At 37.8% G+C, this 15,032-nt stretch overlaps 2 protein-coding genes across 2 annotated transcripts in view; one reads left to right on the forward strand and one right to left on the reverse strand.

Moving 5' to 3' along the window:
* The window catches only part of kif28 (kinesin family member 28), a 23,024-nt gene extending 14,766 nt beyond the window's left edge, over nucleotides 1–8,258 (forward strand). The window contains exons 17-23 of the mRNA XM_082142397.1: nucleotides 2,085–2,371; nucleotides 2,455–2,589; nucleotides 3,365–3,531; nucleotides 4,964–5,058; nucleotides 5,201–5,339; nucleotides 6,181–6,329; nucleotides 6,462–8,258. Of these exons, the coding sequence (XP_081998523.1) occupies nucleotides 2,085–2,371; nucleotides 2,455–2,589; nucleotides 3,365–3,531; nucleotides 4,964–5,058; nucleotides 5,201–5,339; nucleotides 6,181–6,329; nucleotides 6,462–6,620 (1,131 nt within the window). The 3' untranslated portion in view covers nucleotides 6,621–8,258. The remainder of the gene's footprint in view (nucleotides 1–2,084; nucleotides 2,372–2,454; nucleotides 2,590–3,364; nucleotides 3,532–4,963; nucleotides 5,059–5,200; nucleotides 5,340–6,180; nucleotides 6,330–6,461) is intronic.
* LOC309478680 (saccharopine dehydrogenase-like oxidoreductase) lies at nucleotides 8,098–14,635 on the reverse strand. Its single transcript, XM_082142351.1, has 12 exons — nucleotides 14,196–14,635; nucleotides 12,842–12,954; nucleotides 12,041–12,121; nucleotides 11,626–11,755; nucleotides 11,461–11,510; nucleotides 11,203–11,333; nucleotides 9,757–9,874; nucleotides 9,412–9,531; nucleotides 9,251–9,307; nucleotides 9,054–9,165; nucleotides 8,879–8,960; nucleotides 8,098–8,759 (listed from the first exon to the last, which is right to left on the reverse strand). Exons 1-12 carry the CDS (start codon nucleotides 14,392–14,394, stop codon nucleotides 8,669–8,671), a joined length of 1,284 nt encoding a protein of 427 aa, XP_081998477.1. The 5' UTR covers nucleotides 14,395–14,635; the 3' UTR covers nucleotides 8,098–8,668.
* Nucleotides 14,636–15,032: the final 397 nt, after the last annotated feature.

Below are 15,032 nucleotides of genomic sequence, written 5' to 3' on the forward strand. Positions count from 1 at the left end.
TATTAAACTTTTATTTATTGCCCTTAAGTTCACTTATAATACTACTGTACGGCATGTGTCTTATCCACTGCGCTACCACCACCCCCATATTTAAAACATTAATCTCATAATGTTATTTATGAAATTGTTACTGCAGTGTAAATGCATTTATGGCATCTCTAAGCTGCATTAAAGGCACTATATGTAAGATTTTTTGATTAAAATATCCAAAAACCACTAGACAATGTTATATATTTTGTTGAGTTGTGCACCTACATTATCCCAAATGTTTCTAAGAATGTTCAAATCCAGAGAAATAAGCAGTTTTAACGTTGCCTATCAATGACATCATACCCGCGTTACCCTCGTTTTCTGGTTTTATTCTGTAGAAACCATGGAAACACAAAAGACGCTTTAATATATTATGTCTTATTAGACGTTTAAATCTCAAGTTCTTGATTTACTGTGATGTTTTGCTATACCTTATATCGATCCAGCTTACTGCAGTGTGTAACAAGTGTCTCATAGTCAGAGGTGGGAGTAAGTCACACATTTGCAAGTCACAAGCAAGTCTCTCAAGTCTTAACCTTCAAGTCTCAAGCAAGTCCAAGTCAATTTTGCGAAAAGCAAGTCAAGTCAAGTCACTGCTTTATGTCAAGCAAGTCAAGTCGTAGCTTGGGTCTCAAGTCACTGGCAAGTCATACAAACGTTTGATGATTTCACTTAATTTATATATTAAAATAAGTTAAAACTACAGAAGTTGTGGACTATGGTTTTATTTGCAATTTTTTTTTTAAATATGCATTACCACATACAGCTGAGTGGTTTGAATTTTGGGTGCATATTAATTTTGCTGGCACTTTGCCCCCAACCCCCTGATAACATCTGATAACATCTAACCCTGCTTTAAGAGAAACATAAAACACACAAAACATTAACAGTTTTCTATGTTGTTTTTCGTCATTGGAAAGAACGACATATTTGGCTTTAAAGCATGATTTGAAAGAAATGTGGCAAATGTTATACAAAACATATGCCATTATCATTTGAATATTGACAACACATTAAGCTACATTTGAAAACATAATTGTGTATAAAGAGATGCTGTTTTGACCAATATTCTCTCTCTTTAACCTCTCTTTAACGATGGTCAAATTAACTATAACAAACAGGTTAAACAAGCCATAGCTTACTTTTAGACGTGGTGAATGAAGTTCGACTGTTCGAGGTTGTGATGGCCGTCGTCCGATATCCCTTGCCAGTTATTATGCGTACAGCAAATCATCTTGTATGAATATGGTACATTTTTGTGTTTATATCCAAAAAGAAACGATGCTGGGAGATGTTATTGTATTTAGCGCGCGCTCACCGCGATGTATGTTTTTTCTGGGCTGTGCAGCGTCACGCAATCGCGCAGAATCTGATGACTGGCGTCAATGGTTCCGTTGCTTTCATTTTGTTCATCAATTGATGTTGCGATGATTTATATAAAAATGTATATCAAGTCATTCTCGAGTCATACAGTTCAAGTCAAGTCAAGTCGCGAGTCATTGGATCTCAAGTCAAAGTCAAGTCGAGTCATTTTCTTAATTTAGTCAAGCAAGTCTCAAGTGCTTAAATTTGCGACTCGAGTCTGACTCGAGTCAAGTCATGTGACTCGAGTCCCCCATCTCTGCTCATAGTAACCGCATAGTAGCGAACGCACAGAGTAGCATTAACATAACTTTCAACACACACTCAAATGTATCTAAACTGTTACCCCACATATATGACCGTAAGAGGTCGTCTGCGGAATAATAAAAGCTCCACTGCTCTCGAGCCGAAATCACGGCGTCATCAAGCTACGTCTTAGTTTTGAATAAGCGACCTCTAGTGGCGAAAATTTACATAGTGTGCCTTTAAACAGGCGGTGTAAATGGATGAAGCATCTGTTCCACATCTGGATTTTGTTGATACTGATTTCAATTGGTGACAGCCTCAAAGTGTCTTGTTATTCTAATTGCATTTATTTAATACATTTAAGATGAAAAGGATGCATTCAAAAAGGTTAGAAAAGCTGCCCTTATAAAAGTAAAAAAATCCCCTGGAAATCAATGTCTTCTCAGGTGTGGATGTGGTCCAAGGCCAAATTTGTCAACCGTAAGTTTCTGATGGAAGAGGCGTACCAGCAGCAGGTGGGAGGAGGAGAGGGGGCAGACCGAGCTCCTCTTCCCAGGGAAAGAGATCCGTTCTGGGATCCTCTGGAGCCCCTGCACCTGGGCAGTGCTCACCTGTGGCTGCAGTCCCTGGCATTCCGCATCCCTCTGGAGGAGCAGGTGGAAGTGGTGGGTCCCGAAGGAACGGAGGAGGCCATACTGCAGACACAGCTTGTGCCCTGCAGCCCCATGGGATTGTGGGTAACATTTCTACATGTAAACGAGAATGTCGATTGCATGAGTGAAATATTGGTAGTGCTATGATATTTATCATTTGCAGGCCCCTGGGTGAAGATGACATCCTTATTGACCCGTCAGAGCTGCTTGGGAAGCGGCTGGACTTCCAGCTGGTTTTGGATCAGTGCTGTGGCCTACGCTGGGTTAAAGAGGCTCGCAACAGAGGCGTGCAAATTGGGTAAGTTATTTATATAGCGCTTCATACAATACAGGTCGTTTCAAAGCAGCTTTACAGTGATTACAGGGAAATAACGATTCAGTGATGCAAATGGAATTCAATTCTGCCGTAAAGCAGCTTTAAAAGGACAATAGTAAACAGTCATTATACAGTTGAAATCAGTTCAGTGTTGATTCATTTCGGTTCAATAACTGTGTAAAGTACATCAGTTAGGAAATGAGTTCAATTCAGCTAAAAGCAGTGATGTCATCATACAGCTAAGTTGAGTTCTCATCCAATAGTGTCAGTGCAGTCAGGTCAATAATATTGCTGAATATTAAGTGACGGAACTCTTCATGAAGTATCTGTGTGAGAATGCTTAGTATGAATTTTATGAAAGCTTATTTTTTGTTTAATATTAGTAATAATACTTGTTCATATCAAAAGTTCCATAATTCTCGTAAGGTGTTGTATACATTAAAGTTTTTATTATTATTTTTTTTTAATTTTAGTAATTTTGTTATCAGATTGTCTAATTTTTATTCGTTTTTTGTTGTTGTTGTTTTCTAAATATCTTTATTATTATTTCAGTTAGTAATTTAAGCTTATTAAAAAAAATAAAAATTATATATATATATATTTAGTTTGTTTTTCCATCTAACATTTATATTTGATTTGAGCTTTATTTTAGTTTTGGTTAATAATAATGCCATATCTGATGATTTGCATTCCTGTTGAGATTTGAAATGAAATTTGATTTGAGCTAAAGAAAGAACTTTTGAACTCTGCTTGACAGGTTTCGGGTGTTTGACTGCCCGCAGCCCCTCTACACTCCAGCGATATGGCACAATGTGAACCCGCTGATGGACCACAGAGTCCAGTTCACTGCTTTGAGAACCTCTCAGGAACTGCTGAACTACCTGCAGAGCAATGCCCTGGTGCTGGAGCTGTGGGGTCTGCAGGGTAAAAGCCTCTATAAGGCCCTTGCACACTGAGTCCGAAATTCGCGTCCGAAATTTTTGCACGTTAAAAAATAAATACGACCTCACGTTATGTCAATCACACTTGCACACTGCCTCCGAAACTTTCGTCCGTCAAAAAAACATTCGAATCGGGTTCGATTTTGTGCGTTTTTCACATCCGTAGCAAGCGTTTCAATGGTGTTTTGACAGTTTAGAGCCACAGAATGACGGATACGAAAAAACGCATGCGAAAATTTCGGATTCAGTGTGCAAGGACCTTTACACTCAAACATTCAAGAGTTTGGGGTTGGTGAGGTTTATTTAATGTTTTTGAAATAAGTCTCTTATTCTCTCCAAAGCTACATTTATTTGATTAAAGAAAATACAATAAAACAGTAATTTAGTGAAATATTATTACAGTTTTAAATCACTTTTTTTAATTTTCATATATTTTAAAATATAATTTATTCTTGTGATGGCAAAGCTGAATATTCACCATCATTACTCCAGTCTTCAGTGTCACATGATACCTTAGAAATCATTCTAATATGTTGGTTTGGTGCAACAAAAAAAAAAGTTTCTTATTTGTGCTGCTTAATATTTTTGTGAAAACTGAAAAACTTCTGGAGTCTTTGATGGGAGTTCAAAAGAACAGCATTTATTTGAAATGGAAACCTTTTTTAACATTATACAAATGTATTTTCTTATAAATTTTATGGGTCATTGCTTAATATGAGTTATCGTTTCTTTTAAAGCAAAATCTTACTGACCCCAAACTTTTCCCGCCATTGACGGATTTTTCCGGCTTTCCATGTTTTCACTGTTATAAGATAGGAGGCACTATTACTCATCTTCTGAAAGACAATCTCTTGATCAAAACACGTGCGAGGAAGATGCAGAAACAAGCAATATCATATCTGTAATCATATGCATATGTCAAATAACGCGATCATCAAGATTAAATAAAATAATCAAAACTGCCTAATATTACTGAATGAAATGTTGACCCAGCTATGGAAATGTGCAAGCATTAGGGGTGTTGATGGACTTGATCTACTCCATATATGTTTTCATCATCGTTCTGAATCCAATCTGGATGTAGTCTTTGACAAAAAAAAAAGTCTCATCTTTTTGCTCAAAATGTTGCTGTTTTTTAATTAAACACCCACATTCAAGTGTTGATAAAAAAAATTTAAAAAAGATTGCATGAAGCTACAATATATATGTATATATATATATATATATAAAGTGAAAATTATCAAAAACGCTTGTGTTGGCTGGCAACATTTTTTAAAAGAGTTAAGATTGACAATAAAGTCATTTGATACAGGGAAAATACAAAGAAGCTGTAGAAACTGGAACAAGAATCAAACCAAACCATTTGCCTTTGAGGCATTCTTGAACTTCTCCAATAAACATGTTTCTGTTTGTAGAAGGATGTTCTGAGTTAGTCTCCTGTATGGATGGGGTGAAGATGACTCAAGAGGACAACATCATTATTGACAAGATCAGTGCATCAGAACACTCGGTATATTCCTTAAATAAACAGACCATGTGTATGTTTCAAATAAATGTGTATTGTTTAAATGTTTTGCATGAGCCAGGCCAGGGTTATGCTGGGATTCTCTGAAACTGAATTATTTTATGGATGTGTATTTATGTTTGTTTAGACTGCAGAAACCAGAGGCTCTGACCTCAGCTCATCTCTCCGAGCCCTTCATCAAGACATGGAACAGCTGAGAAATGTCAATGCAGCACTGAGGAAAGAAAACGGCTGTCTGAGAGAGCAACTCAACTCAGCCAGAAATGGTGAGTACTTTTGATAAGTCACCTAGTACATTATGCTGTCAAGATGAAATACTTGATTCTGATTGGTCAATCGCGCCATCCAGCGGTATGTTATTCCCAGATAACAACCGCTGAAAACCTGATAACACAGGCTCATCCGAGTTACTGAAGTCAACAGCGCTATACGCTTGCTAGGAACGTTTTTTCTTTGTGGAAGTTTTGCATTTGGTGAGCTAATAAAATATTAAAACTTAATTATGCCATCCAGTATTGTGGACTCACTCTCTCATTTCATACAAACGCGGCTGCTGCCATTTTGTGACTATTCTTTTGTACACTGTTGGATGATAAGACAAAAACAGGTACAATTTTAAAACAGTTTAATCTGAAATCAATATCTCTTATCTCCATAATTATTTATGTGGCGAAATGCTGTGTAATAAGTGGTATGACTGTATACCGCACCTCCTAAATGTCCGTCTAGTTTGAACTTGGCGCGCTGCAACTGCTCTCTCCGCGGAAGCTTTGCGCTTAAAGACCTAATAAAATATTTCAACTCAGATCAATATTTCGTGTCTAATTATTTACTTATGTGGCAAGTTGCCGTGTAATAAGCGGGATAATGTACATCCAGCTGGTTGTTATCTCAGAATAAACCCCCTTCAGGCTGATGCAAGACCCCTACTCATCACCCTGTCGGGGGTTTATTCTGAGATAACAACCGGCTGGATGTACATTATGTAACATAACAAGCATGAAACATGCAAGAACACAAATGTATTCACACAACAGCTCAGCTTTTCTACAAGTGGGTCACCATATTGCCTCCTGTTCAGTTCATAACCTTGTTATTCTCCCGCAGGTGTGGAGAATAACCGCGGTCGGCAGGAACGAAGAGGCAGTCTGAGGCCCAGCTGTGATGCTGAATTTGCCAAAGCCTTAAAAGTGTTTTACCACAGCATGACCTCTGTTAGGGGGCAACTTCAGCGGCTGCGCAGACACAAACCCAGTGTAATTATGCCAGTCAGCCTCTGTTGTTCAGATGTTTAACGTAATCATTCATGCGAAGCAAAGTCTTGGGGTGTACAAGCTTCGACTGTAATGTTGAGAGCATCGATGCATTGTGCGTTTGTGTCTCCATAGGAAGAAGCAGACCTGTTGGGTTTTAGACTGTTTGTGGATGAGCATACCTATCTTCTGAAGGACTTTTCTGAACAGCTGGAACAGAGTGTAACCACACTGAAACAAGATGTGGCTGCCATTGTACGTCGAAAGAGAGAAAAGTCTGGGATTTGGTCCTAATACACCTATTAAATCAATTATACTGCATAAAATTGTACATTTATAAGACTGATTCTTGTTGATTAAAGGGTTGACAAAGTGCTACAGACATATTTGCTTGCAATTTTAATGATTCATGCTGATTTTGTCTTAAGGGTGCATTTGGAATTTTAAACGGCTAAATGCAGCTAAAATGTCAAAATGCATACAACCAAAACGCACCGCATTGACTATTATACACTCACCTAAAGGATTATTAGGAACACCTGTTCAATTTCTCATTAATGCAATTATCTAATCAACCAATCACATGGCAGTTGCTTCAATGCATTTAGGGGTGTGGTCCTGGTCAAGACAATCTCCTGAACTCCAAACTAAATGTCAGAATGGGAAAGAAAGGTGATTTAAGCAATTTTGAGCTTGGCATGGTTGTTGGTGCCAGACGGGCCGGTCTGAGTATTTCACAATCTGCTCAGTTACTGGGATTTTCACGCACAACCATTTCTAGGGTTTACAAAGAATGGTGTGAAAAGGGAAAAACATCCAGTATGCGGCAGTCCTGTGGGCGAAAATGCCTTGTTGATGCTAGAGGTCAGAGGAGAATGGGCCGACTGATTCAAGCTGATAGAAGAGCAACTTTGACTGAAATAACCACTCGTTATAACCGAGGTATGCAGCAAAGCATTTGTGAAGCCACAACACGCACAACCTTGAGGCGGATGGGCTACAACAGCAGAAGACCCCACCGGGTACCACTCATCTCCACTACAAATAGGAAAAAGAGGCTACAATTTGCACGAGCTCACCAAAATTGGACAGTTGAAGACTGGAAAAATGTTGCCTGGTCTGATGAGTCTCGATTTCTGTTGAGACATTCAGATGGTAGAGTCAGAATTTGCCGTAAACAGAATGAGAACATGGATCCATCATGCCTTGTTACCACTGTGCAGGCTGGTGGTGGTGTAATGGTGTGGGGGATGTTTTCTTGGCACACTTTAGGCCCCTTAGTGCCAATTGGGCATCGTTTAAATGCCACGGCCTACCTGAGCATTGTTTCTGACCATGTCCATCCCTTTATGACCACCATGTACCCATCCTCTGATGGCTACTTCCAGCAGGATAATGCACCATGTCACAAAGCTTGAATCATTTCAAATTGGTTTCTTGAACATGACAATGAGTTCACTGTACTAAAATGGCCCCCACAGTCACCAGATCTCAACCCAATAGAGCATCTTTGGGATGTGGTGGAACGGGAGCTTCGTGCCCTGGATGAGCATCCCAGAAATCTCCATCAACTGCAAGATGCTATCCTATCAATATGGGCCAACATTTCTAAAGAATGCTTTCAGCACCTTGTTGAATCAATGCCACGTAGAATTAAGGGGGTCAAACACAGTATTAGTATGGTGTTCCTAATAATCCTTTAGGTGAGTGTATAAACTTGTACTACTTTTCAAATACATAGACACAGCTCTTAAATACTTTCACCCCAAAATACGATTTGATATGTACTTTATTTAGTTAGAAACAAGCCAGAACAGCATTCTGCAATCTTTCACACAACTCACAGATTCATTGGTCTCTAAAACATGTTCTCTCATTTCTTGTATTAGTTTAACTGTCCTGTTCTAGTATTAGGATTCACAAATATAACAACTCATGACAATAACACAAGCTTATTCTTTAACTTAAACTATATTTTCTTTCAACTCTGGGTGTGCTTTAAATATGTTTTCAGAGATGTCTGTCATCTGTGAGAACGAGTATTTCTGTTAGTGATTTAAAAAAAAAAACATTGGAACAAAATTTAAATTCCAAACTTTCAAACTGAAACACGTGATAAAATGAAGGGATTTCAATAGTGTTTGTGCCACACTTGTAGTTCAAATTTCTCAGCCATTTGAGCAGAGTGCATGCTAGTAAACTCATCCCAGTCAACTGTGCGCAAGCCAGTACACCAAACCGGAAAACAGCAACACTGTAAGATAGCCGAGGAAGCTTCAAATAGCAACAAGATTTCTCAACGCTCAAGCAAGAAAATGAATAGGTGCTTCAGAAGAAGGGACTTAAAGCACGGAGAACTGAATGCCGTGTTTGTTGAGGCGGTCGATGAGGGTGGTCTTGGCGAAAGTCGCTCCTGGAGTGTACACGCCGCCACTGTGGAGAGTAAACCCAATAATATACATTCAGGACGTGACACTTAATAATACCAACTGCTTATTTAGGTTTAGCTTTGAAGATATATGACAGTGACTGGATAAGTTTGCAGAACCCACGTTTTTGGAAGAGAATCTGATTCATTCAACATGGTAATGGCCGCTTGAACCATAGCGATTGGTGTGGCGACATATCCTGCCTCTGGAAAACACCACACACAAAAAAGGGATATGAGAAATATACAGATGCAGCTTTTCATGTACACTAATATGAGGCTGATGTTAATATGCATACCTGGTCCTTTAACCACAGTGCGGATCTTGCCGTTGGGTTTGCCCTCGGTGAGGTCCTGATCTTCAGTGTAACCCTCTCCAAAAAAGACGAAACGGAAAGAGGAGCCCTCCATCTGCAGACATCACATTTAAATGAAGCTGTCCATGTAATCATAAAGATTCTAGCTGACAGACTAGATGAAGATATGGGTGTAAAACCTGTTTTCTAGTTGGACCATCTTTGGAGAAGAAGCCAAATGAGAAAAACTCTGGAAACTGCAAAATATATCATTGATTAGAAAACACAAGATCTGCAATGTAGTCATCGAATTAAATGCAATATTTCAGCAATATATGGCTTTCGCAAAATTATGTTTTACCTTAATAAGGAGATTTTTGCCAAAGCTGAACTTTACAAGGAACCAGAACATCAATCCAGCGAAGACAAGCTTAAAAATGTTGGAAATACCGCCGACACCAACATACGCCCCATACTGAACCTGTAAAAAACATGTCAGTACATACAAAACTTGTAATATTTTTCGCAATGCAGGTCATTTTAAATTAAACTGACTATTGAAAAAGAAATATATAAATTTATGAATTACTGCTTTATTTTTGTTGCAGTCATTTTGTTGCTTAAGTCATTTTAGTGCATGTAATAGTTATTCATTTCAGCTTTATTTCAATTAATGAAAGCAATATTTAATAGTTTTATAACTTACAGGTGACTCATTGAGTTCTTCATGTAAGTAACGCTGGGTCCTTTTCACCACTGATGGGTCGGAACCCATGAAGGGAAGTGAATATTGCTGTATCTCATTACTATAAAACAGCGCGCCCCTGTAGAGATAGAAATTCAGTTTTTGTTGATAACAGACACATTTGTGTCCGTTTGATGAACGACATTGTGCTGATACTCAACCATAACAGGCCAAACAGGTCATTTACACAACAATTAAAAATTTGGGGTCAGTAAGATGTCTTTGTTTATATTTTTTATTATAAATAGGTTTTATTCAGAGAGGACAGTAAAGCATTATATATGACAGTAAAGCATTATATATGTATGTATGTATGTATGTATGTATGTATATATATATATATATATATATATATATATATAATGATTTTCACACAAATATTAAGCAGCACAACTGTTTTCATCAACATCATCATCATCATGACACAGAAGACTGGAGTAATGGCTGCTGAAAATGTAACTTCCTCACCACAGGAATAAATTACATTTTAAACCATATTAAAATAGAAGACAGTTATTTTAAATTGTAATATTGCACTATTTTACAATATTACTGTTTTAACTGTATTTTTGATTAAACTAATGCAGCCTTGGAGAGCAATGAGCAAAAGAGACTTCATACCAATCCAAACTTTTGAAGGGTAGTGCATTTCCTAGAACAATTTTAGTTCTGGGAACTCCTTGTGGAGGAACTAATTTAGCTCCTACTTCAGAGTAAGGTCTAAACCAGCACCATAGAAACTCTCTGTGACGTTAGTGTGTTCGCTGATTGGCCGAACGCATGCGAAACAACAGCACTCGCCATTTAAAAAAAAGCTATGTAAACACATAGCTATACATTTACTCTAGAAACTAACTCTACGAACATGGAAAACAGTGATAGATGGACCTCTTAACCTCTACGCTGAGGAGAAAATCCAACGCAACTTTGAGGGAACCAAACGAAATATGATTATGTATTTCTGCTCAGCTAGCAACACTGGACATCAACAACAAGGCATACATTAATAACTTTTCAAGACTGTCTACTTTCTATGTATAACAGTTCTATCTAATGACCTATTAGACAGGACTGTTGGACAGATCGTAAACTAATGAACACGGAGAATGGGAGCGGTGTGTGGCTCTGGCTTGCGTTCTCAGCGCCATCAAAATAAAGGTCCGCCGTGCCGTCAAAATAAAAGTCACAACAAGCGCGCCTTATGTCACTTCAGAGTTCCTACTAGCGGTGCGAATGCAACCAGGAAAACGTTCCTAGGAGAACCATTAGATCTCGGGGAACCATCCTGGTCACTAGTTCCTAGAACTAAGTTCCTAGAACTACCCGGAGCGAAAGGCCCTATAGTGTCGGCCCACATCTGGTACACGTGGAATCCACACGTGGGGTCTACTTTGTTGTTGCACACACCTCTTTTTAATTTTTGCCCCCACCACAGGAAGAGGCTTGTGACTGAACTTCTTCCTGAGGCTTCGCAACTTGGGGCCGTCAGCAAAGCCATAGATGGCCGACTGCCAGGTGCCATCATGGATGCTGCCTCCCTGCGGACACACAAGAATGTGGGTCAGCTGAGACTTAAACACAAAGGCCTTTTAAAAAACAGACTACTCCAATGTTCACAGCTTTAATTCTTAATATGTTTTAAGTTTAAAACTTAAGAGCACCGACCTCAGGCCCTGCATTTGCAGTCAAAAAGCTCTCAATAGCTGTTATTGTCCCTGGTAATGAAAACAACAGCATATTAATATTACTAAAATATAAGTATTTAAAAATATTATATAATATTAATATCATTTAACATAATATGATGCAATAATTACATGACAAACATACCTTTAAACTGGTCCCTGGTGTAGATGACGCCCATGTCTGCAGGAATGGAGTCAAAACCACAGCTTCCCACAACGTAGACGCCCTTTTCAGCAGCCTGGCCATGGTAGTTTAGCTGCATACTCTCCAGGAACTACAGAAAATACAACATACACATATCTCTGAATTTTGAGATCAACAGGAAATCAAAATAGACCAAATTTGCTTGATACCCATCTGAAGCAAAATTACTTTTTTGGCTGAAGCCCCCAAACCCTCTTATTGTCGTTGCATATTATGTTTCACTGAGGAATACGTCACATTATGGAAGTAAAACGGGTTGTGAATGTTTGACTTTAATATTATTATTATTAAAGCAAGTTTATGGATTTATTGTTAATGTGATAATGAAATAGGAACAAAGTGTCAGGAAAAGCACCTGTGGTTCTCCGGAGATATCAATGCAGTGTGCTCCGTTCTCCACACAAGTTTTCACCACAGGTTCACCAAAAAATCGATACTGTAGAAAAACATAAAAAAAGGTTATGAGTAAATATCAGTATATATACAGTATATATATAAAATACAACAATATGTACACGGTATAAATATTTAAGAAATAATTGATGATGGGCCGTTGAATTATTGGAAAAATATTTAAATGATTTCTGAAGGATCATGTGAGTTCAGATGCTGAAAATTCAGCTTTGCCATCACATGAATTAATTATATTTTAAAGAATATTAAAAAAGAAAAACATTATTTTAAATTGTAATAATATTTCACAATATTACTGTTTTTTTTTTTTTTTTATCAAATAGATGCAGGCTTTGTGAGCATAAGAGACTTATAGACACCAAACTTTTGAATGGTAGTGTATATTAACATTTATTTTATATAATATGTATACTATTGTCTAAAAATATCTGAGAAAACAAAACAATCCATACTCTATCCTTACTATTTTTAGACAAATGTGTTTAAAAAAAACTGAGGGAGATCATCTGAGGTTCAATGTACAAAAGTATTTATCTCTTTTCAAAGGACAGTATTGCAAAACCGCATTATAGTCTCTCAATATGGGCGAGTTATCAGTTATCAGTCTGATGTAGCAATCTGGGTAAACATGAGGCCTTAAAATTCAACTAGCAATTTATCAATAGCTCGATGTTTGACGGCCAATCATATATATTGCTGCCCGTAGATAAGTGATTCTGTGTCCTACAGTCTGCGTACTTACAGGCCCCACACAGCTGAGCACAATGACTCCCTGTTTGCACATGGCAGCCAATGAGTCGGCATCATTGACATCCGCGATGAGGACATCTACCTCAGACTTCAACTCCGGCTTACCTGAGAACAAACATTTTAAACATGACATACACTGTAATTATGCAAAGAGTGCTGGGTTATATATGTCATATTTAATGCAAATTGACAATAAAGTATTCATGTTTACTGCATAGATGCAAAACAGTCTAGGCTAAATTCAGTATCATACATAATTTAGTTTGTAAAGTAACCTTGACCATAAAAATCCTTAATAGCCGTGTCGTTATTCAGTGTCCGGTCATCCTACATTCATTCTTCGTGAAATCTAAATATAACTCTGAGCAAATGTTCTGTTTGAGCCAATCCATTCAAAGCTACATGATTAAAGGCATGGAATATGTCACTGGAATATAATTTTCCATCAGCTGTTCAGGATTAATTAAACCATCCCAAAAGACCACCATGACCAAAGAGCCTATTGTCCAGCAAAACGCATGTGCATTATCCAAGCTAAACAAGAAGGAATGTATTTGTCAAAGCAGAAAAGTCTCAACCATTTAAGAAAATCAGTTCACCGGCGAATGCAACGATGTGGGTCAAAGTCAAGTCCAATCCAATATAGTTGGGTCATTGCAACCCTTCTAACACTTTGACATCTTTGCCAAGTTTGCAGCACTTACAGTCTAGAATGTTTCCTCTTGTGCTTCTGCTAAATGGATAACACAATTTGTTACTGCAGATATTCTCGCTAACTCAATCTGCTCAACGATCCTGTATATTTTAATAAAAGATGCAAAACATGAGTAAATATCTCTTGTAGCTTTTCTCCTTGCAATCGTTTTGTTAAGGAGTTTTTATTTTTTTATTACCATTTATTTATTTAGTAGGCCTACTAGTATTATAAGAACTAGTTTTGGGTAAATGTAAAATTAATAAAAATCAATGCATCCACAGCTCAAAAATAAATAATAAATAAATAAACAATTAGCCTATCTTTGACTCTTGCAACATCTAACTTACTTACTGGAAAAACTACCATGATAACCAAAGTTTTGGCTTACATACCATAACGTTAGTCCCTAGTTTTTATAGTAGCTGTCCCCACAGCACAGTTCATCCAACAATAACTGAAACCAGACAAAAAAGTTTCTGAAATAGTTTGAAAGATTCCTATTCATTATGATTTTACAGAGCTATAAATTACTGTAACACTAAGTTAAGCACTAAGGTATTTTTTGCAGACCTGGTGATTTCTAGGGTTCAAGCATTTTACAGTTTTATTAGTTCACTAAATTCAAATAAATACAGTTTGCTTCACCCACCGAGAACTCCGGCGGCCTGCTCAAGAACTTTCTCCAGCTTGGCTCTGTTTCTGCCGGCTACGGCCCATTTCAAACTCCCCTTGGGACCCTCGGATGCGGTGCGGGCCACCTCCTCCACCACAAACTGTCCCGTGAAACCCGAAGCGCCGAAGATGATGATGTGGTAGGGTCTGCTGGATGAGGTGCTGAACGACGCCATAGCTGGAAGAGACAGACTGGGATACTGGAAGAGACAGAGTGGGACCAGCGCGAGGAACACCTGACAGTTGGGCGACTGGAGCAGCTAGCGTTACTTCCGTAGGCGTCAGCCTTCCACATGAATTTCAATGAAGAGGATCATCAATGCGCAGCTCTGTTTGCGCACCCTCTGAACTAATCGATCAAATCAGGGAGGAAGATGGATACCCAGGCGAGATTGCCTTAAATAATTATGCATAAGGTGTTGTGACCACAAAAAATCCGCATAAATCAAGTAAAGATACTTTGTATTGACGGAATATGAATGAATTGCGTCGATGATACGCATACAAACTTCTAGAACACAACCGTGCAATACGTCACATCTCCTCGTTTCTGATTGGCCTACTCGGATTGTGGGCGGAACAGGTTTTGGATAAGAAGATTCTAAGGATTATGGTATAATATTTATGTTTTCTGTAATGTGTTCACAGCGATTTATATTTTTTTTACATATTAGTGCATTTTTAAATATATAAATATATATATTTTTTCATATATATGAATTTATATGAATGAAATATATAATTAATACACAATCAATATATGTAAATGAATAAATCTACTATTTTTAATTGTTTATTTTGACATAAATTACTT

This window comes from Leuciscus leuciscus (assembly GCF_965113295.1).
Source record: "Leuciscus leuciscus genome assembly, chromosome: 17".
Lineage (NCBI taxonomy): Eukaryota > Metazoa > Chordata > Actinopteri > Cypriniformes > Leuciscidae > Leuciscus > Leuciscus leuciscus.

What these genes read in the sequence shown, in the direction of transcription:
- LOC309478680 (XM_082142351.1), bottom strand. Translation starts at nt 14,394, where the DNA reads ATGGCGTCGTTCAGCACCTCATCCAGCAGACCCTACCACATCATCATC. An exon ending in AAGAACTCAATGAGTCACCT is followed by an intron (nt 9,532 to 9,756) that starts GTAAGTTATAAA and finishes TGTTTTTTACAG; the next exon opens with GTTCAGTATGGGGCGTATGT. An exon ending in TCAGATTCTCTTCCAAAAAC is followed by an intron (nt 8,760 to 8,878) that starts GTGGGTTCTGCA and finishes TACTCTCCACAG; the next exon opens with TGGCGGCGTGTACACTCCAG.